The sequence below is a fragment of the Coccidioides posadasii genome, chromosome 5 (assembly GCF_018416015.2).
Source record: "Coccidioides posadasii str. Silveira chromosome 5, complete sequence".
Taxonomy (NCBI): domain Eukaryota; kingdom Fungi; phylum Ascomycota; class Eurotiomycetes; order Onygenales; family Onygenaceae; genus Coccidioides; species Coccidioides posadasii.
The window spans coordinates 745,403-765,906 of NC_089411.1; the positions used below are offsets into that span (position 1 = coordinate 745,403).

The window sequence follows — 20,504 nt, forward strand, 5'->3', positions numbered from 1 at the left end:
TCTCAACCTTTCATCTTAAAGTAATATCATCCATATTTTTGTTCGAGATGGGGTGTATGTAGTGTATATATACTCAAATATTGTCCTGTACATTCATCTCACCTTTCCTTGCCGTCTAAAACTCCCCAAAGGTAAACCTCCCCTCGGAATCCTTCACTGTAACTTCGATATTCCCTTCCGGCAATCGCTTCCCATCTACACTGATTCCTGCCCTCATGACATCTCCATGCTTCACTTCGCCCACTCCCTTCGGTGTACCCGTCAGGACAAGATCACCAGGCTCGAGCGTCATGACCATAGATATCTCTGCTAGAATCTGAGGAATGCGATACAGCATCAAGCCGGTGTTGTCATTCTGGCGGATCTCGTTGTTCACGGAAAGATGTAGATTGGCGTTATGGGGGTCTGGAATGGCTTGTTTGGGGATGAAGTTGCTGATGGGACAGAAGGTGTCGAAGCCCTTGGCGATGGACCAGGGGAGGCCGGCGCGTTTGGCGGACTCTTGGACGTTACGGGCGGTCATGTCAATGGCGACGACGTAACCTGGAGTAGAAGTTATGAGCGGGTTGGTCTTGGAGAAGCTTTCTCAATGGCTTTTTTCTTTTTCCCTTTTTTCCTTTTTTTTAAGGGGCTGTGTGTCTCTCTTTTGAAGTGATATATGTTCAATCGCATACCGGAGATGGCATCCAAAGCTCCCTTTTCGTCAGCTGGATCTGAGTCTTTCAGGCGGCGGCCCATGATAAGGCCGAGCTCGACTTCATAGTGGAGGTTTACGCCCTTTGGTCTGAAGACGTGCGGGTAGCCGGGCGTTACAAGCGAAGTTGTGGGCTTCAGGAAGAAAAATGGTTTCTTGGGGCGGGTATTGTTGAGTTCAGCGATGTGGTCTCTGCATTGGAGAAAGTGTCAGCGGCTTGGTCTCGTAGGCAACTTTGCTGGCTCGGGGAGTTGCGTGGATAGGAGGCCATCGGGACGCACGCATAGTTCCGGCCGATGCAAATGATTTTTCGGCAGTTTTCCCTGATCGACGCCATTGCGAATTGCAAGTCAGAGCTTGGGTGTCTTAAAGAGGAGAGTATTGTCCTGAATTATTGATCCCTTGTAGAAATAATAGACACGTGCAATGGATCTCAATTATTAATATCGGTGTTGCAACAGCGGAGGTGTTCCTCGACACCATTCATTTTCTCCCGGCGGAGACCTCCGTGGGGGTTGAGTTTTGGCTACTTTTAAGCTCGCTGCCGAAGATTTTCCCGGCCGGGATCATCTCCACCTCTCCCGAACCCGACCAGCAGGCAATTCGATCGATGGTCCAGCAGCAACGCGAGAAGAATGAAGGTCGCTGAGATACTCTCCGACCTCACCTCCCTTCGGGCCTGTGTATGTTCACCGATTGACTTCGCAATTAGACTCCCTATGGTCCGACTGACCAGTTTTCCAGGAACACGCAGATGCCGCCGCTCTCCTGAACGTGGGCAAAACAGCGCCAGGTTCAGCTAATCCCCAGGATGCTAGCTCTGCCGTCGCCAGCTCCCAGTCCATGAATCCAGACCTTCAGCGCGCAAAGGACCTGATTGATTTGCATAAAGAGGTGAAGCTGAGACATCAACGGTACCAGAACGGGGGATTGGTGGACAAGGACCTGCGACAAGCGAGGGATGATGTTAGCCGGGTATTGTGGGAGCTGGAGGAGGTATAGGAGATAAAGGGCGATGCGAATCCGCGCTGTATTAGCGGCTCTATGTATTAACCCTTGATTGGGAATCTGGGAACCATTCGGGCACGGCGTTGGTGGTGTTTTTGCAAAGTGTTCGTGTGTGATGCTAAACAGGCTTATTCGTTTTCAGTTTTCAAATGTATTGCTGGTAGCTGAAAATGTTCAGCTGTTGCTGGATCTTCGATGCAATCACTTCCAACTGCCCTCTAGCAATATCTACGATATGCAATCGTCATCAAGCGGGCCCAAACCCCGATTGAGCCAATTTTCCCTTCTTATCAAATGTACGCAGGGCACGTACTCCATGCGGAGGATAGGTACACCATTTACGCGCGAGACACTCAACGAGGTTGAATGGTATTGATTGTTTTAATGAGGCTCATAGAGACCGACAAGCCATTTTTATGACATACTTGAGATTCGAACCTGCGAGCAGCAAGGAGGGAGAAGCCATAAAAAGCTGTGGGTAGAGATATACTCTACGACAGACAATCCCAGAATAGATTTAAGAACTTGAGTGATCATTCACCTTTGGCTCTGTTTTGTTCTTTCACTCGCCGAAGAAGACGGTCAGGTTAAGTCCACCCAGCGTGACCTTGCGTAATCATTCTATATATCTCTTTTTGTACCCTAACATTGATAGTAAGTTTTACCACCATAAAATTGAGCTACCTGAAAGATCACAATGTTTGATATTCTCCTCTTTTCTTGCAGCTGGTTATGAAGTCCAATATCAACCCGAAAAGACACTGTTCTCATGTTGATACTATTAGCTAAACGGAAGTCCTGCTGAGTCAGTCGGGATTTGGCCAACTAAAGCCCCGCTATGTGACAGCGGAACTAACAACTGGCGAGCTCGGTGATTGGCTTCGGGTGCTTTGTCAGCGGCTAACTAATCTTTCTTCTTGACCTCCCGTTGAGCTGCGTCCTCCAACCTGGCCAGGTTTTGCCGTGCGCAGGGAACGCCGCGTTGTCAAGGCAGCCGCTGCTTGTTGCCCGCCATGGCGGCTAACGTGGATGCGAAGTTGCTGAAGCAGACGAAATTCCCTCCCGAGTTCAATACAAAGGTCGACATGAACAAAGTCAACATCGAAGTGATGAAAAAGTGAGGCGTATTCCCCCTGCCACTGCCCCAGCTCCCGAGCTTGCTCGCCACTGCTTGGAGACTGACCTCGGAGACAGATGGATTGCAGTCAAGATCTCGGATATCCTGGGCAATGAAGATGATGTCGTCATTGAACTGTGCTTCAATCTGATCGAGGGTTCGCGATTCGTACGTTTCCTCCCCCCACCCAAACCTACCATTTCGTGCCTTACATCAGAAGGAACGCGGCGTGTACTGACGCATTTTTTGCAGCCAAATATCAAGCACTTACAGATCCAGCTTACCGGATTCTTGGACAAGGATACGCCCAAATTCTGCAAGGACCTATGGAACCTGTGCTTGAGCGCGCAAAGCAACCCGCAGGGTGTGCCGAAGGAGCTGCTTGAAGCGAAGAAGCTGGAGCTTATACAGGAAAAGGTTGCCACATTTGTCTGTCGATGTATTCCCCTGGCTATATACTGACTTCGGATAGCTTGATGCTGAGAAGGCAGCCGAGGAAGCCCGTCAACGGAAAGAAGAAGAGTTAGCTCGTGAGCGGGAAATGGAGGCGATCAGGCGACGCGAGAGAGAGGAGCGCGCCGGCGGCGGGAGGAACCGAAGAGACTACGGTCGTCGAAATTTCCGAGATTCACGTTCGCCGCCTCCCAGACGACGAAGCCCAGATAGGTACCGCGATAGACGTCGCCCGAGAGGAGATACTTATGCGCCGTCGGGAGGAAGGGGCTCACGGTGGGCGGATGGGCGAGGACGCCGTCCGTCAAGATCGATGTCGCGTTCTCCATCGCTTTCACGCTCACCATCTCGCTCCGTCGCACGCTCCCCATCCCGTTCGATTTCACCGCCACGCCGCGGATATCGGGCCAGAAGAGATCGCGGTAGACGTTGGCAACGTTCGATAAGCAGATCTCCCTCCTACGACCGGCGGGACGCCAAGCGTAGAAGGAGGGAAAGCCCCGTTTATAGTGACCACCGATCAAGATCTCGCACTCGTTCTGAATCATCTCGCTCACGTTCTCCTAGAAGATATCGGAGAAGATCCCTGAGTTCTTCTTCACGAAACGTTTCGCGTTCACCGTCTCCACGCCGTCGCCGAAACCAACGGTCGCAGAGATATCGTTCTCGCTCCGTATCTCGTTCCGCTTCCCGATCACGATCGCCACCACGACGCTCGTTATCGCGGTCGCCGTCCCGCTCAGGCAGTCCTGGACGTCGAGGTGGTGGAGGTCGGTTACGAAGATCATCATCTACCGTTTCAAAGCATGATAGAAGAGAAACACGAGCTGATGTTACCAAGGACCTTAATTCTCGTGACCATCGCTCTCTTAGTCGAAGCAGAGACCGTCGGGATCGCAGTCCACGGCGCGCTCGTAGCCGGACCAGATCCCACACTCGAACCCCCTTGTCCAGTCGGAGCCGCAGTCGCGACCGAACTAAACGAAAGAGGCATCAATCTATTGAAAGATATGCTCCTGCTGCGAGACGGCGGCGCAAGAGCTCGCCAGTCTCATCACCTGCAAGACGCCGGGAAGAGAAAGCTGGTTCGGACGTAGAGAAATGAGGGCAACACTCGTAATTCCGCGCTTTGGCGTGGATTCACTGAACAAGGGGTCGAGAACGAATCAGTCAGTTGATGATGAGGTGGGTCAATATAATCATTGCCATCATATTAACCAAACATCGCCCGAATAAGGGCTGATGCAGCTACGGGGTTGTTTGTGGTAAACGGCTGGAAGGTCAATATTCTCGAAGGAACAGGCCATTATGAGAGTGCTATTCCTTCGTTCTTTTCTTACGATTTTCACTTTGACGTTCTATTCGGTTAAACCTGCTACTATCGAACACCAATCTGATGTGAGAGTGGCGATAATCCCATTCCCCTGAAGCATATTCAATCCCGTAAAAGCATAGGAACAACGGAGTAGCGGCTGTACTTCTCACGTCCGCAGAAACAGCAAATCTCAGTGCTCAACGAAGATATTCTGGGGGGCACTCTGTGGCGTATATTGTAGTGCTCTTCAATGGTGAAATAGCCTTCCAACTGAGGACTCCCCGCACGGAGACATCAGTTCGCCTCTCTCGCACCCAGCAAGATCCATCGAAGCAGCCCGAGTTTGACCTCACCGTCGCCGTCCATGGTCGTGTTGCCGTAGAAACAGCTTGTTGATACGGTCACGTGGTGGTCTTGGTAGCGTCCGCCGCCCCTTTCAAAGCGTCCTCACCGCGAGATTGAGACCCGCGAAGCGCTCGAATTGGACGCAGCTACAGATGTCGACAACCGGTACTCCGGGCTTCATGCATTATAATACACCTTAGGACCGACTAATATGACCCTTACTGCCTCCCCTACGCCATTGCCTTCGGGCCAGAGGAGTGCGAGTAATCGCCAGCGGCCAGCATCACTACATGATCTCCACCGCAGAACGGTATCAAGACATATCGGCAGCAACGGATCGCCACATGGAATTTCGGTGGAGATTGGGAACATGGCTGAAGATTTAGCGCGATCGAGGGCGATTTCGGCGGGAGATAGCTCAGACGATGATGATTTTCCAGAGCCCATCAAGTTCAGCGCGTCGGTGAAGGCGTTGCTAGGGGAGGATGCGTCGGGATTGGACACGTCGCCGAGAAGAGGTACCAGAGACGGATCGGAAAATCAACCTTATCAGAGGGAGGACGGTCGAAGACAGCATGTGAAGCAGGTCAGAATTGCGTCGCCAGATCAGCGTGCCAGTGCGAGTCCCCCGCTGAGGATTGTTCGTCTTGGATTGGAGTCGCGCCGCTCACCAAGTTCGCTTGGGGGAGAAGCCTCGATTTTGTCAGGAAGAGGAGAGAGGGAGTATAATGTCCACGAGGGGAATCGCGATGATTTTATCACCCCGGCACCGCGGACAAGAAGTGTTAGGATTGCGACAGGTTCGAGGAGCACGACTCGCTCTCCGTCAGCATCACTACCGTCAGCCAATGGAGGCTCATCTAGCGATGCTAGTAGGGTTGAGGAGCGGTCCTTTTTGGACGATGGCATGAAGAGCGGCCAAGACGACCGTAGTTATGCTCGAGCTGGGATGGGAACGGTACCCCGAACAAGGGCGGAAGTCGAGACTGGAGTTCAGGGTTCTCTACGAGTGAAGCGTGTGGGCAAATTGTCAGGTTCCTTTCTTAATGGTCCTGCAAGGAGAGGCGTCCTCCGGCGCCAGAGTGAGGAAGAGCCGCGCGCCGAGCATCAGGAAGAATCATTCCTTGATTCTGGATCTCGCAACAGATATGAAGAATCTCAGGAACCGTCGCCGTTGGAAGATTCTATGCTACGGAATAAGCGGTCCTTTGAGAGCCCGCGCGAATCTCCACGATTTTCAGACAACAATGTTGGCGCGTCATTATCTCGAACTCCTCAATCCATACCAATCCGGCAACGATCGCTCCGAAACAGTGGGAGTGGGAGTGTGAGCGCGCTGGAAAGTGGCTCCCCTCTTTCCCATCATCTCAATTCCTCGTCTGGATCCCGGCAGCGTCGGTCACCAAACGTCGATATGAATCCAGTATATCGTGTGCCTTCGCCGCCGGAGCTACCGGCAAAACATGATCAGGAGAATGGTCCACCGCCTACATTTAAGAGGACTAAACCTGAAGGGTTTGGACTGCTAAACAAAATCGAGAAGTTCTCTGTTCTACATGAAGAGGACAAAGGCGCCATCAAGGCCGCGCCAGAGACAGTATCCCCACGGAAGCCACTAGGGAAAGTCAGCAACAATACCCCTCGCCGACCTGCTCCGCCTCCTCCACCTAAAATGAGTGTGCTGGAAACCGCTACCGCCGTTGCCGGGGCCGCCAGCTCCTCGCAATCTAAGAGAAAGCGAGCGCAAGTATCTATCAACCGAAAGGTCTATACACGACTAGACTGCATAGGCCGTGGTGGCAGTTCACGAGTCTACCGCGTGATGGCTGAAAACTGTAAGATATTTGCGCTTAAGCGGGTGCACCTAGAGGATGTCGATCCCCATGCATTGGCTGGCTACAAAGGAGAAATCGATCTTTTGAAGAAGCTGCGGAATGTCGGGCGCGTCGTTCAACTGTTCGATTGGGAGATCAACGAGGAGAAACATGCACTAAGCGTTCTTATGGAGATGGGAGAATCGGATCTCCATCGGATCCTTACGCACAAATTGAACACCGAGGATGCTGTTTTCGATCCGGTCTTTGCTCGATTCTACTGGAAAGAGATGCTGGAATGCGTGCAAGCTGTACATGACTTTGACATTGTCCATTCCGATCTCAAACCTGCGAATTTCCTCCTGGTTCATGGCAGGCTCAAGCTTATCGATTTTGGGATTGCAAACACTATCCAAGACCACACAGTCAATGTGCACCGTGAACAGCAAATAGGAACTCCGAACTACATGGCTCCTGAAGCTCTTATCGATTGCAACGCTGCCCTTGGTCTTCCTGCCACCGCTGGAAAGATGATGAAATTGGGCAAACCGAGTGACGTGTGGAGCTTGGGGTGCATACTCTATCAGATGGTCTACGGCAAAGCGCCTTTTGCCCATATCGCCAAGCCCCTTGAACGGATCATGGCTATTCCCAATCCTAGAGTACCGATCAATTATCCTCCAGTCGGCGTGGGTAACGTATCCGTGCAATCAAACGTTCTGCGAACATTGAAGGGGTGTCTGCAACGCGATCAGGCACTTAGGCCAACGATAAAGCAATTACTCAGCCCTAACGATCCGTTCTTGTATCCGGAGACACACATGGAGGGTACGGTTCCTATAACCGAGGAGACGCTGGGCAGGATATTGACTAACGTTGTCAATCATTGCCGTGCTCGAGGACCTCCCACAGCCCAAGAATTGGCGGGGTGGCCGGCTGGGTTCTTTGCAAAGATTAAAGCTGCCATGGAAGAGGATAGATGACAAAAATTGTGCCCTTCAAAATTTTGGCATTTGTTTTGGGTTACTACCTCTTGGAGTTTGGACATTTTTATCCCGTCATTAGCTTCTGGGTGTTGTGCGAAAGATACCTATTTTGATCCTGTATCATTGGCGCTTGTTCGGCGTGATGGTGATTAGAATTCCATCTTTTTGAGGTGTTGATTTGAGAATTTTTATTTTTCTACAGCTTGGCTTTGCTCACTGCGCGGACGGAAACATATATTTTTTTTGAGCGACGGTTATCTTTTCCTTTTGACATGTTTGGACTAAACAAAATTCCGGTTTTGACAGCACATCCACACTTATGATGCGCGCATCCAGCTTCGACAGCACCAATCTTTTCCTTACTTTCCTCTTTCAACACTCCTCTTTCGAGTCCCTCTCTTATCTTTCTAATTTGTACAAGAAGTAATGAATTTCCAACCTTTTGATTATGACGCCAGCTACTCTGTAGCGAGTATAATTCTATTTATACATTATTGAAAACAAAAGTTCATACCCAAGCCGCTGATACGCATCATTCCGTCTCTCTCATGCACATATGGGTAAGGCAGATTGAAGCTTTCGAACCTTGAAAAAGAACAAAAAGCCCTACACTCACACCCCGATCATTTCTCAACCTGCGCCCCCTCGGCGATCAGCTCCTCTAGAGTTTTCACCTTCACATCCATCACCCTCAGAATCGTATACTTGTGCTTGCTCTTAACCCGCCGAATATGCCTCTGTCGTCTCTTTGTCTTCTCCTTGACGCGCAATGGCTCCGATTCCACACCCATCACCCGCAGTCGGCACTCGAACAGCCGCTCGTCGATGTACGGAGCACCTTTTAGAGTGAAGTCGCGGGATCCCAGCGTCGAAGCGCGGTTGAGGCGGATGATGTCGCCGGAGTGAACGTCTGGCATGAGGAAAGGGAGGCGGAGGGTGTCACCTGCAGTGAGGATGTAGGGCCGGGCGTGGATGTGGGCGGTTATGTAGTGTGGAGATTGGGTGGTGAGGCGTGGGAGGAGGGAGATGATGGATTCGGTGAGTGTGACGGGCTCGGTGAAGGTTGGTGGGACGGCGGGCTTGGGGGCTGGAATAGTGGTTTCGATAACGGATGGGAGATCGGGAGTCGTGGGCGAAGGGGGTGTCTGTGATGCTGTCGTGAGGGTTTGAGACTTGGATTGGCGGACGGGCTGTTCTGCTGGTGCCGATTGCGGAGGGATCTCGGGGTGCGTCTCACGGAACTGGGTTACTGGGGAAACCTGGTGGAGGTATACTCTTCTTGCTACGAAGGTTGAACTGGGGAGAGCTGTGGATCGGGCTCGCAGGTCGAGCGCGGCTCGGACGGGTAGTCTGGACAGCATTGTTGACCGAATAGGTAGCTGTCTATGTGAAATGGGTATAGGAAGTCGTCTTAAACCGTTAAACCGTCACCATCCGGTCCGCGAGCGTCGTGGGGAGGTCCTGTCTGCCCGTCGGGTGCTGAAAATCCGTACATCTGCAGATTTTCGACGTTCGAGATTCGTTTTTCGTTTCGTGGCCGCTGCGGCCGCCGTAGATCGTCTTTGTCAGCTCACGTGATCTTACCACAGCGAAAACGGGCGATTTTTGATAGCCGCGATAAGAAAATTGTGAGAAGCCAGGACGCAGCAGCCATTGGTATACCGTTCATCATGGTGAGTGATTCCCTTTTTCGCAGGGAGGACTGGGTCCATGGATGAGCTGTGTGGGTGAATACATTGCTAACATCCTCCTTAAAATCCAGCCTCAGAACGAGTCAGTCAAGCATCCGAGTCCGAGTTTGAGTAAGATGCTAATACAAAACATAGGTATATCGAGAGATGGCAGAAGCAGCACGGGAAGCGGTACGTCTACACACTCTCTGAAAGACTACTCCCGCTGTCTGGGCACTGGGATGGGGATCCTTTCACGGTCTCTTCTCCCTTACCTTTTGAGCACCTTGCAGCTAACATAGTATACGTCCAGCCTCGACCACGAGGAGCGTACCCGGAAGCGGATAGCCCGTGAATCGCACAAACAATCCCAAGATGCACAAACCCTCCGCGGCCTGCGGGCCAAACTCTACCACAAGAAGCGCCATGCCGAAAAGATCCAGATGCGCAAACGCATCAAGGCGCAAGAAGAAAGAGATGTCAAGTCCGCCGCGCCCAACGAGCCCTCTACGACCCCTCTGCCACAATATCTCCTCGACCGCTCCCAGGCCACCAATGCCAAGGCCCTTTCGAGCGCGATTAAAGAGAAGCGAGCGGAAAAGGCGGCCAAGTTCTCGGTTCCACTGCCTAAGGTGAAGGGCATCAGTGAGGAGGAGATGTTCAAGGTTGTCAAGACGGGGAAGAAGACGTCGAAGAAGAGCTGGAAGAGGATGATTACGAAGCCCACTTTTGTGGGTAATGACTTTACCCGAAGACCGGTCAAGTACGAGCGGTTTATCAGGCCGATGGGGTTGAGGTACAAGAAGGCGAATGTGACGCATCCGGAGTTGGGAGTCACCGTGCAACTGCCGATTATCAGCGTGAAGAAAAACCCGCAGAGCCCGATGTATACACAGCTGGGGGTGCTGACGAAAGGGACGATCATCGAAGTCAATGTGTCGGAGTTGGGATTAGTGACCGCCGGCGGTAAGGTGGTCTGGGGCAAGTGGGCTCAGATTACAAATAATTGTGAGAACGACGGATGTGTCAATGCGTGAGTATCATCTACCCACTCTCTTTCTTTTTCAGGATTTAGCTCCAAGGTGAATTCGTTTTCTGACTACGGTTTTGCATAGTGTCCTTCTTGTCTAGCTTCGGGAGAGAAGGGGGGGGAGGGGGGCGAGTTGTGTCTCGGGCGCATATGTTCTATATCACCACCATTATATCCCGTCGACGTTTGTTTTCAGGCGGCATGGTCTCCCTGTGTTTTTGTGTTTTTCGCGAGAAGAAAGGAAAAAAGAAAAAAGAAGATATATCGTATGACAGATCAACTGGCGTTTGGATGGTAAAACACGGCTTTAACATGTTTTGTTTTCCTTTCTTTTCCTTTTCTTGCCTCACATGTATGCTTGCATTGCCCTTTTGTCCGGGGTGGTCTGACGAGGCCACTATACCCCTGCTTGTCAGGTCCCCCTCTGCATATGCGGTGGATCCGTTTTGTGCTCTTCATCTACTGTTTTTAGAAGCGAGACAGGGATGCCTTTGATTTGGCATCGAAATCAAATGATGAATCATCCGATGAGATGAGGCCACCACCCTGTTATTGTGGTGTGATGGAGGCAGATGGTCTCGGGCAGCAGTACAGGGCTAGTCCGGGGTGCAAGATGCCCAGGGGGAATAGATTAAAGGAGGGATAGGATTCCAAACCTCGTTTATGAGCAGGATGGCACGATCAGGTAATGGCATATCTGTTTGAAACGGCTTGGCCCGACGGTGCGCCAGCAAAAGATTTTCAATGCGACGGGCTTCATGTTTACGTCGAATTCCGTGTCTAGGGACGGAGTACGGAGTATCAACCGCCGCGCAGACGTTTTGAACGGAACACCGAGCGATGCATGACTCAGCAGAACAAGCGCGACGCCCCCGTGGAGGGGCAGAGAGCAGCAGCGCCAGAGAGAGAACCTCACATGTCAGCATGTATGGATGTTATGTATGTATGTATGTATGTACAGTAGATTACTACATATGCAAGCCGGCATGTAGATCGATCTGGCTTTTTGTCATCCAGCTCCCTGTCGCCGGCGGTCAGCTCATGCTGTCTGGGCTGGTCGAGGGCGCGATTAGTCATGCTCAGGCTCCGATTACCTAAGGGCCCGGTTACATAATGCCAAGCCTGGATCTCACGCGGCACAGCTGCAACCTTATGTAATGGATCCCGGTGCTGATTGGTCCCAGCGATCAAGCTCCTTATTCCCCGGCGGAGCTTCTTCTTTGCCGGGTGAACGCAACGCTTGAACTTGACCAGGGTCGCGGGTCAACCTTGTCTCGCATTTGGAAACATGTGACGGGCGGCGAGGGCCGGCAGAATCGCTGATGCGTGGGCCTTGGCATTACATAAGATGTATCGGGACATTTCGGGGTTGGCGATCGGGAGCAAGGGCAGCAGCGGGCCGCAGCGAATCAACGCGAGGTTGCTTATCGGAAAGGCTTGGCGGTGGGGGCAGTGACGTAATGCAGCGCTGCATGATGGGACGAAAGAGGTGAGTTGCGGTTGGACGTCGCGTGTTGTGTGTGTGTGTGTCTATATGTGTGTACGTGTGTGTGTGGAAGTGGAAAGCGCAAACCTTCCCCCCACCCTTTTTTATTTTTCGTTCTTTCCCAACCCAAAAAAGGAAACGAAGAAAGAAGACGTGCAAAGAGACGGCAGGCACAACCAGCACGCGGGAAAGGACGAACGACGACGCGTCGGCGCCCGCCTCGGAGAGCCTCAAGCAGTGGCCGAGCGGCCGGCGAGCGAAGTATGTAGTCTGGCCCGGACCCGGCCCTCGGAGAATGCGCCAGGCCAGGTTAGACGAGCCGAGCGGGCGGCTGCCCGCGATATCGACCCGTCCGATGTTGCTCTTACGTGTGGGAATATGGAATCAACAAAGGGAAAGCAGCCTTACGGAACATTCCCCAGTGTCTTTAGTTTCCAATTCGCTCCCCGGGCCACGGATGGGCGACAGGGGGGGGTTTATAGTGGAAAGGAAAAAAAAAAATATATATAATAAAATATCAAAATGAAATAAGAAAAGGAAAAAGGGACGAGGATTGGTTCTCCGGGTGGCGTCGTCGCAGCCGAATTGTCTGTACGGAGTATTATGTCCTAGGTACTCCGTACGTCCAAGCCTCTTCCTGCGTAATATATCTAATCTAATTAAAATGGCCCGAGTGAGATGGGCGGGTGTGTGCATAATAACCCAAGCCGATTCACGAACGGGCGGATTGGGGGAGGGGGGGAGGGACCTGTGGTAGCTATCTGTTATTAATCTGTTCCAGAAGAAAAGGAAAAAAAAAAATAGCAAGCTTCACGAGCCCTTTTTCTTTTCTTTTTTTTTTTTTTTTTTTTTTAATTAATTATTATTATTGACATTTTTAGTTGCGCATATTTCCCGCCTCTACTTCTTGTTCCCCATTTCTTTGTTGCTTCATTATCTTCTTCTCGCCGCTCCGTTCTCAGCCGGCAAACATGTGGATGTGGATGACCTCGAAAAAGCGGAGCTCCCTGTGAACACTATCAAGTGGCAAGCCAAGCTGGCTGATCTTCTTATCAAAAAGGAAAAAAAGGTAACCTGACTATGAGTTGCTATTAGTCTTCTCGTCCAGGCCTCGCATCGTGCATAAACCTGCCTTGTTCCCTTTATCAGGGGCCTCCAACCGGATCCTCCAAGCCGCGCCTCCCTTAGCCAGTAGTTAGCTGACTATTTCGTCCTCAGAAGAGCTAATAGTCAATTGAATCCCGCTTGTTGTGGTCGCGGTGATAATCGGGGGTGAACCGTCCCTGGGCGCGCGCCTTATCTGCGAACTGCAGCCCGGGGGGGAACTTTCTCCGCCCCTTTTGCAGTCATAGCTTTGAAAGATAGCCTGAGAACGAAGGCTGTGTCCCATCCACCCGTGCTTTTGAACCGTACTTCTTATCAGTCGCAATCTCGGCAACCTCCTATCAAGCGACCTCTTGACGTCCTCGATATCATCTTCGGAGAAATTTGTCGTGCATATCGCCCAGAAAAAGAACAAGCTGAACCAAAGCATCAGCAGTCATCGGCCATGGCGGCTGCGGCCACTATCAACCAGCAACAAGCCTCTCCGGTGCTGCGTCCTCGATCAGCGGCCTCCCAACCCCAGCAGCAATCCAAGCCCAGTCTTCCTGCCGATCGACCTGCTGAACAACACCAGGCGCTCGAGAGCCCGGCTATAAATCGCCGAAACTCTAGCTCCAATGCGTCCGGGTCTTCTTCTGCTTCGCTGGCGAACAATCCCGGTCTGGTAACTGAGCCGCATGGTGCTGGGAGTTCCGCCACCTGCGACGCATGCTATAAGAGGAAGAGCCGCTGCGCTATGAATGAATTAGTAAACAAATGCTATTCCTGCAATTTTCACAGACAAGAGTGTACTTTTACCTTAAGCAGTCAACTGGGGAAAAGGAAGCTCGAAGAAACGACGACCACCTTGGAAAATGAATCTATAAAGAGGTACGGTTACCACCAGGCTAGTTATGGGTTTTCAGCCGAGAGAGGCCTCTGACACCAATTAGACATGCAGCAGACGAATCTGTGTCCGCTCCGGGAGGCAGATTGGAGGCACAATCGCACAATTTTACCCAAACGGAGTGCCAAGGGAGCCCATCCCTGACAACTCAGTATATCGGCATGACGACCGAGCTGGAGCCGTTGCTCCTGGACTACCTTCCACTGGACCAGAACTGCGAGGGCCAATTGGCAGCATCGCGGATCCGCAAGTTCTCGGACGATGGCACGTATATGCGAATGGTCGATGTGCCTCACGCTGGTCCTGAGCTGCCGTCGATCTCCGTCGAGGCGATCGAGAATCTGGTTACACCCTTTGGTCCCTCGTTAATTGAAAAATTCTTTCAGAACATCCATCCAACCTTCCCGGTGCTGATGGAGGATCGCTTTCGCTCTCTGTATCAGTCGAGGAGCGTACCACCCGTGCTTCTCGCCTCAATATACCTCGTTTCCCTGAAATGGCTAGACCCGGGTCCTGGGATACAGACATTACGGAAGCCAGACGCTGCTCGTCTGGAATCTACAGCTCTCAAGCTTCTAAATGACTCGTTTGTGCGACCACACTTGGCTGCCATCCAAGCTGGATTGCTTCTATCTCAAAAGTCGGCGCTCTTTTCACCGAGGCTGATATCTCAGTTGGTGACAGCAGCATTTGATATTGGGCTGCACCAGGACTGCTCTACATGGAGAATAGAGAGCTGGGAGAAAGGCCTTCGAAAAAGACTGGCTTGGGCGTTATACGTGCAGGATAAGTGGTGTGCCCTGACCCATGGACAGCCCTCACATATATTCACCCAGAACTGGACCGTGCAAGAGCTGTCCCTTGATGACTTTGAAAATTGCTATTCAAAGGGACCCAATTCAAACGATCCGCCGACGCACGCCGGGCCTCTTCTCTTTTCTTGCCTCATCACTCTCACCACCATCCTCTCCGACATCCTCGACACATTCTACACGCTCCGCGCCACCCAGGATTTCTCCCACGCCGGCGACCAATCCACGCGCATCATCCTCGAGCGTGCAAAACCCATCCAGCTCCGCCTGAAGAACTGGTTCGCCAATTTACCTCCCGAGCTCAAAATGGACACCTCTCTCAACCCCATCGACACCGCCCCCACCACCAGCACCAGCACGGCGGCCAACGGCGGGCTTCACCTTGCCTATTTCGCCACCGAGATCACCCTCCACCGCTGCATAATCCGCTCCATCAACCCAAACCACACCGACGACTACCTCATCCACATCTGTCGCTCAGCCGCCAAAACCCGCCTCATATCCGCCATGGACTTTGTCAATCGGCTGCGTCCGAACCATCTGCGCGCTTTCTGGCCGGCGGCTGCCCGTACGAATTTCGCACTCATCGTGGCATTTGGAATGTTATTGCGTATCACGGCGCAGACGAGAGAGGAAGAGGAGTTTTACAGATGCCGGTTGGGAGAGTACCGGTGGACGCTGGAAGTGAGCAGGCGACACGCGGCGTTTTTAGGATGGGTGGTGGAGTGTTTGGATGTCATGAGCAGTGTGATTAGAGGCGTGGGGTTGAGAAAGCCGAAGCTGGAAGAGTATATGGCGAGATCGATCACGCCGGCGGTGCAGGGCGGCCGTTGGGCGAATCTGAGAGAGCCCCATACTGCTGAGGATGATAAGGGTTCCGTGAGTGGGAATAGTTTTACGACCAGGAGGGGGTACGATCAGTCTTTGCTGTCCTCGTCGACAGTGGTCTCCGGGCTGGCGTCTCCGTCGACGTCGGTGTCTGGAGGAAGCCGACGCGGGAGCAGGAGTGGTTTAGGCCAGGGGCAAGAGAGGAGTAGCGTGATGAATGTGGTGGATTTAGCGTGATTACCCATACTACTTAACTATATCATATGCATGTAATGAATAGATGAAGCACTACGTTAATGATGGTGATAATTTGAATCTTTCAGTCCCCCCTGTTCATCTCGAGTGATGTGAGGAGATTGGTGTCTGTTGCCCCCCCTGAATGCTCGCTATACACACTCCAGCAGCTACTATTGACACTGAAGGACCGGAACCTAACTTACGGACAATGGAGGATTGGTCAGATGCGTCGATCCAGTTATTTACTGCAGCGGCGGTGTAACCGCAATGATGGCACGGCGGATCTTGTTTGTCTTGTCCCCATGTGTAACTCACCCAGGGCCCATATCACAAACATCTTAAGGATGTATTTCTGCCGTGACCACTCCGTCGTGTGCCTTGCAGATCAACGCACACAACCCCTTTTTACTAAAATGCGATATTAGACGCGCGTCCGAGCACAGCGGAAAGGGAATACATAGTCACGGTAACAAATATATAACTTTATGTGCTTTAGATTGGCTGTCGTATCAACAAGAACCCAAATCTTCGGTTGAGGAAAAGAAAACGTACATACCACGAAAAGAGACGCAAACAGATGAACAGGAAAATTATGATTGAAACTGCACCATGTTTCGAGTGCTCAGAAGCATACCTAATACGAGTGGCTATTCTTATTTCCGGCCTTGCATGATGCATGTTTCTGGCCGCCATGTCGTCCATGTCCACCAGCGAAGTGCTTACGGATTCCGTGACCGCTGCCACCGCGACTTCTGCCACCGCTCTTAACACCACCAGGCTTGCCCTCGGTGACCTCCTTGTAAATCTTCCAGTCGCTAAACCTGGGAAACTCGGTGGTCTCTCTAATGGGGTCAACGTCTCTCTCGACGATGTATACTTCCAAACCGGGCTCGCCGCCGACAGACGAATCAGAAAATTTAGATACATCGATGACTCTGCCGGAAAGCTCCTGGACCCGCCATTGAAGGTGAGTCTTGAGGAGAGGAACGACGCCTGCCGCGCCGATGTCTTTGATGAGGGAGTGGGAATGGGCTTCAGCGATCGCGTGGCTTAGTGGCATTTGGCCGTAGACATAGTGAGCTGTGTCGGTAGGGTTGGGCATGGAGTTGGAGAAGAGCGAGTAGGTGCCGACAAGGTTAGCTGCGTGATCCCAGGTATTGGGGTCACTTGGTGGCTCTCCAAGGAAGAAGTGGATGCGGAATGGGTTCGAGATAGCGTTCCTGGGAAGGTATCTGATGAGCTGGAGGATCACCGACAAGGGCTAATGAGCTACTTACATGTCCACTTTGATATTCGCAACCCATTGCTTGTGCAAGTTATTGATGCCGAGCTTGTCAAAGTCAGCAAGACTCATTTCGGCAAGATCCGTCAAGACCTCCGTGAACTTGAATGCCTTCTCCAAGACGCTAGCAAAGTCGAACAATTTGCCCTTTCCAAAGCCTGGCAGCTTGAGGCCGTGTTCCGATCTTCTTCGCCTTCTCCTGTTGTATAGCCTGTTGGCATGTTGGCGAACGCTGCTCTGGAGTTGCGCTGCGCTGACACCCCAGTCTTGAATCTCAGGATAAGTGTACCCGAACGCCTTTGTCGACCGAGCCGAATCAGAGGTCCAGAACGCGCTGCCCCTCGAGTGGAATGGAGCGAGAGCTGTTCATTTAACCACTTAGCAGACACTCGGTCGAATCCTTGAGATGATAAGAGGCACTTACGGGTATTACCATCTTCAACAGTTCCTGCACTCGAGACATAGGTCCGACTCATGGAAGCCAATGGTTGCACCCAGGACTCAGGGTAGATCGCTTGCCACATAGCAAGGAGGCGATCCACGTTACTAGATACTACATTAGTATCAGACTGCATAGAACCGATTAGACATGGGGTAGACGAACGCGTGATGCAGCCAAAAAACGGGATCGAACGAGGACCAAGGGACGTATGTCATATGCCCCCCGGGACCACCGACAGCAACATGGACTTGGCCGTGGATGGTTTCTAAGTTATTATAGTTGTTCCCACGATCTCGAACGGCGCTGGTCGAAAAAATAGTGTAGTTAGGTTCGCTACTAAGCAGAGAATATGTGGCCTGGCGGAAGCTATAACAGGAAATTAGCAAAGTGAAACAAGTACTGCATGACAATTAGCGCTTACTATGCACCGTTCGCTCTCAGTCTTCGCTGAACCTCTTCCATTTGACTTTGACCTTCGTCGTCTGGCGCCCGGACGGTATCTGGATACTGGGACAGCTGAATAGCTGTTAGTTAAGACCCCAAGAGTTTGGCATGTTTATTTCTGCTTGAACTCACTGGATCTCGCGGAGGGAATCCTTTTCCAGCGGTGGGATTGATAGTATAGGAATACAGCGGGTTTTTGATGGTGGCTTCTCCGTTGGGTGTGGTGATCCGGATCTGAGGGGTGACTACACATCGTGGAAGCTCCGGATTACTGGCCCAGTCCCAGTAAGGAATTCGCAAGGTCCTGGCCGCTTCAACATATGTGCTGCGGAGGGAGTCCCGATATCCTCGCGCAATTACCTGGGCGTGGTTCCAGATCATCTCCTGGAGCCGATGTCAGCATTCGCCCGTCGAGGCTTGTTGTTAGGGAAAGCGGAAGAGATTAACCTCGAAAAGAGCAAGGTATGGGCGGTGCCATGTAGGAAATATTGTTGAAGCATGTGCACAGTAGCCCCCTCCGCCAATACCTTCCACGCCATCCCACGCTTCAAACGGGTATCCGTGAATAGCTGAACATGAATATTAGCTAGAAGTTTCGCACGGCAGATAACCGGGAGGAAACGTCACACACATGAGACATCATAATAACTCAACATCCTGTTCTGATCCTCATCCTGGAACTTTAGAAGGGCCAATATGTATAGATCGAATGCTGGCCCAGACTCCTGGAATGTTTCCAGGTTCTGGCGCGCAGGCCTTTCCCCGGATGCTTGGACGCCTCCCCTAACGCCTCGAATATCGTAGGCATGGGCTTGGAACGCGATGCAGGCTATGACCTGCAATACGGCCCAAACCCACGCTCCTTTGGCCGCCATGATAATCAACCCAGCACTCGCCCGCACCAATGGCTTGAGAAGAGCTGCGGGAGGATAGGACGTTTTAGATGCTCAGATTCCAGTCAAAAACCATGTAGCAACAGAAGCCCAAAAAACAAGAAAGGCTATATTATTAGGAGCTTCAGTGGGCTATATAGTATGGTAATGAGTGACGGAAGACATTACCACAAAAAAAATAAAAGAAAAGAAAAGAAAAGAAAAGAAAAACAAAAACAAAACGGAGGCGTCAAATCGATGCCGGAGCGAGCGACTGAAAATAGAACAAGACAGCCTGCAGGAGCAGACGTATAGAGAACGAAAAGAAGTGCGATAGGAGCGGTGGGTGTCTGCCAGTCAGGGACGGCCGTCCATAGGATTTAAATAAATAAATCCTAAACAAGAAACACGCTTGATGGTAGGGCTATGCGGGTACCTTATTGGGCCATGGACCGGCCTCCCACGTCATTGAGTTGTGAGCAGATCAATGGCCGCCGGACTGCCCTTGACCCCCTGAGCGCGCTGCTGGACCGAAATCCGAAAAGTCAAGAATAGCGGCTTGGGCTCCAAGGTTCAATTGGAGCACAGAAAAAAAAGCATTTCGTGGACCATTTGGGCCCATGGCCCAATCAGAGATAATTCAAAAACTCAAGCTTGCAGGCGTGGCTGTCCAAGTGCAATGCTCTCAAGTTTATTGCCCGTACGGAGCATGTAGCTCCCTGGATGTGCGGCTTCGGGTAAATAGTTAGTCGTGTGCTCAAATATCCTCTAACAATGCTTTTCACCGTGTGAGAGAGTCTCAACGTTTTGGTGGCCGGATAGGCATGCATCAGGAGAAGACCAGACCTCCACGGTGGCGGTCTCTGCGCAAGAGCCCAGGAACAATCGTACGATAAGTTTACAGCACACGACTTCGAGGAGGTCTTTGGCATGCCGTTGGAGTCTGTGAAGAAGTAGCCCGGGGACGACTGGGCTCGACTAAAATCACCCATGTTTGATGTCCCGTCTGACCCCGTATTTTCCCCTGAATTTGTTGATGCTTATGTAGCTCCCCTGTCACCTGGAGCCGTCATCGAGACTGGACAGCCTAACTTGGACGGTGACGGGCCCGGGTGGAGAAAAAGCCCAGTGTGACTGATTGATCCAAACAGCGTTCCCACAGAAGAAGCTCACCTAAGCTATGGCCCTAACGCCCTCTTATGTCTTGGAACTATTCGACCTCGTCGTCGTACCGCGAATAGCTGCAGCTGGGCACCCACTGAGCTGATTTGCGGTTCAACGGTGCACATTCTCGATGTTTACTTGTGGAGAGGAGAGGAAAAAAAAAAAAAAAAAAAAAAAAAAAGGGCCTAACGTAGGGTGAAGAGAAACAACCCGGGCTGATCTCAAAGACCACGGCGATTCTGACGGCACGAACCTGGGTCAGCGTCAAGGACCGCGTTGTGGTTGGCGGCAAACATCCCTGCAAGGGCGGCGAGGTTCCATACGAGGGTCGGAGCTTGTGCTGAACTCCCCTGGACTGCAAGGGGTTGTTGGTCTGGGTCCTGATAGCGCGAAGCTTGGATTTGAAGCCTCTGACGGAGTACTCCGTACTCTTGCGGTGTTTTTCTTTTCCCTTTTTGCTTTTTTTTTTTTTTTTTTTTTTTCACCCTCTTCGTTTTTCCCTTCTATTGACGACG

At 51.7% G+C, this 20,504-nt stretch overlaps 8 protein-coding genes across 8 annotated transcripts; 5 read left to right on the forward strand and 3 right to left on the reverse strand.

The window, feature by feature from the left end:
* Positions 1-23: 23 nt before the first annotated feature.
* On the reverse strand, positions 24-1,053 carry D8B26_008223 (uncharacterized protein). The gene is made up of 3 exons (XM_003067998.2): positions 976-1,053; positions 675-886; positions 24-543 (listed from the first exon to the last, which is right to left on the reverse strand). The coding sequence occupies exons 1-3, from the start codon at positions 1,029-1,031 to the stop codon at positions 116-118; spliced, it is 696 nt and encodes a 231-aa protein (XP_003068044.1). The 5' UTR covers positions 1,032-1,053; the 3' UTR covers positions 24-115.
* Positions 1,054-1,283: 230 nt separating this feature from the next.
* On the forward strand, positions 1,284-1,919 carry D8B26_008224 (uncharacterized protein). The gene is made up of 2 exons (XM_003067999.2): positions 1,284-1,377; positions 1,439-1,919. Exons 1-2 carry the CDS (start codon positions 1,330-1,332, stop codon positions 1,694-1,696), a joined length of 306 nt encoding a protein of 101 aa, XP_003068045.1. The 5' UTR covers positions 1,284-1,329; the 3' UTR covers positions 1,697-1,919.
* A 796-nt stretch (positions 1,920-2,715) lies between these two features.
* Positions 2,716-4,663, forward strand: D8B26_008225 (uncharacterized protein; the record flags this gene model as incomplete). The annotated part of the gene is made up of 4 exons (XM_066125789.1): positions 2,716-2,819; positions 2,897-2,987; positions 3,072-3,236; positions 3,292-4,663. 4 exons carry the CDS (start codon positions 2,716-2,718, stop codon positions 4,375-4,377), a joined length of 1,446 nt encoding a protein of 481 aa, XP_065981873.1. The 3' UTR covers positions 4,378-4,663.
* Positions 4,664-5,143: 480 nt separating this feature from the next.
* On the forward strand, positions 5,144-7,729 carry MPS1 (Dual-specificity kinase, spindle pole body (SPB) duplication and spindle checkpoint function; the record flags this gene model as incomplete). The annotated part of the gene is made up of 1 exon (XM_003068002.2): positions 5,144-7,729. One exon carries the CDS (start codon positions 5,144-5,146, stop codon positions 7,727-7,729), a length of 2,586 nt encoding a protein of 861 aa, XP_003068048.2.
* A 626-nt stretch (positions 7,730-8,355) lies between these two features.
* On the reverse strand, positions 8,356-9,093 carry D8B26_008227 (mitochondrial 54S ribosomal protein bL21m; the record flags this gene model as incomplete). The annotated part of the gene is made up of 1 exon (XM_003068003.2): positions 8,356-9,093. One exon carries the CDS (start codon positions 9,091-9,093, stop codon positions 8,356-8,358), a length of 738 nt encoding a protein of 245 aa, XP_003068049.2.
* Positions 9,094-9,446: 353 nt separating this feature from the next.
* On the forward strand, positions 9,447-10,533 carry NSA2 (Ribosome biogenesis protein; the record flags this gene model as incomplete). Its single annotated transcript, XM_066125790.1, has 4 exons — positions 9,447-9,505; positions 9,559-9,594; positions 9,716-10,435; positions 10,518-10,533. The coding sequence occupies 4 exons, from the start codon at positions 9,447-9,449 to the stop codon at positions 10,531-10,533; spliced, it is 831 nt and encodes a 276-aa protein (XP_065981874.1).
* A 2,269-nt stretch (positions 10,534-12,802) lies between these two features.
* On the forward strand, positions 12,803-15,924 carry DAL81 (Fungal specific transcription factor). The gene is made up of 2 exons (XM_003068005.2): positions 12,803-13,892; positions 13,955-15,924. The coding sequence occupies exons 1-2, from the start codon at positions 13,468-13,470 to the stop codon at positions 15,783-15,785; spliced, it is 2,256 nt and encodes a 751-aa protein (XP_003068051.2). The 5' UTR covers positions 12,803-13,467; the 3' UTR covers positions 15,786-15,924.
* A 282-nt stretch (positions 15,925-16,206) lies between these two features.
* Positions 16,207-19,157, reverse strand: D8B26_008230 (uncharacterized protein). Its single transcript, XM_003068006.2, has 8 exons — positions 18,585-19,157; positions 18,401-18,522; positions 18,086-18,337; positions 17,931-18,025; positions 17,672-17,875; positions 17,492-17,613; positions 17,063-17,429; positions 16,207-17,005 (listed from the first exon to the last, which is right to left on the reverse strand). The coding sequence occupies exons 1-8, from the start codon at positions 18,826-18,828 to the stop codon at positions 16,420-16,422; spliced, it is 1,992 nt and encodes a 663-aa protein (XP_003068052.1). The 5' UTR covers positions 18,829-19,157; the 3' UTR covers positions 16,207-16,419.
* Between the last annotated feature and the right edge of the window lie 1,347 nt (positions 19,158-20,504).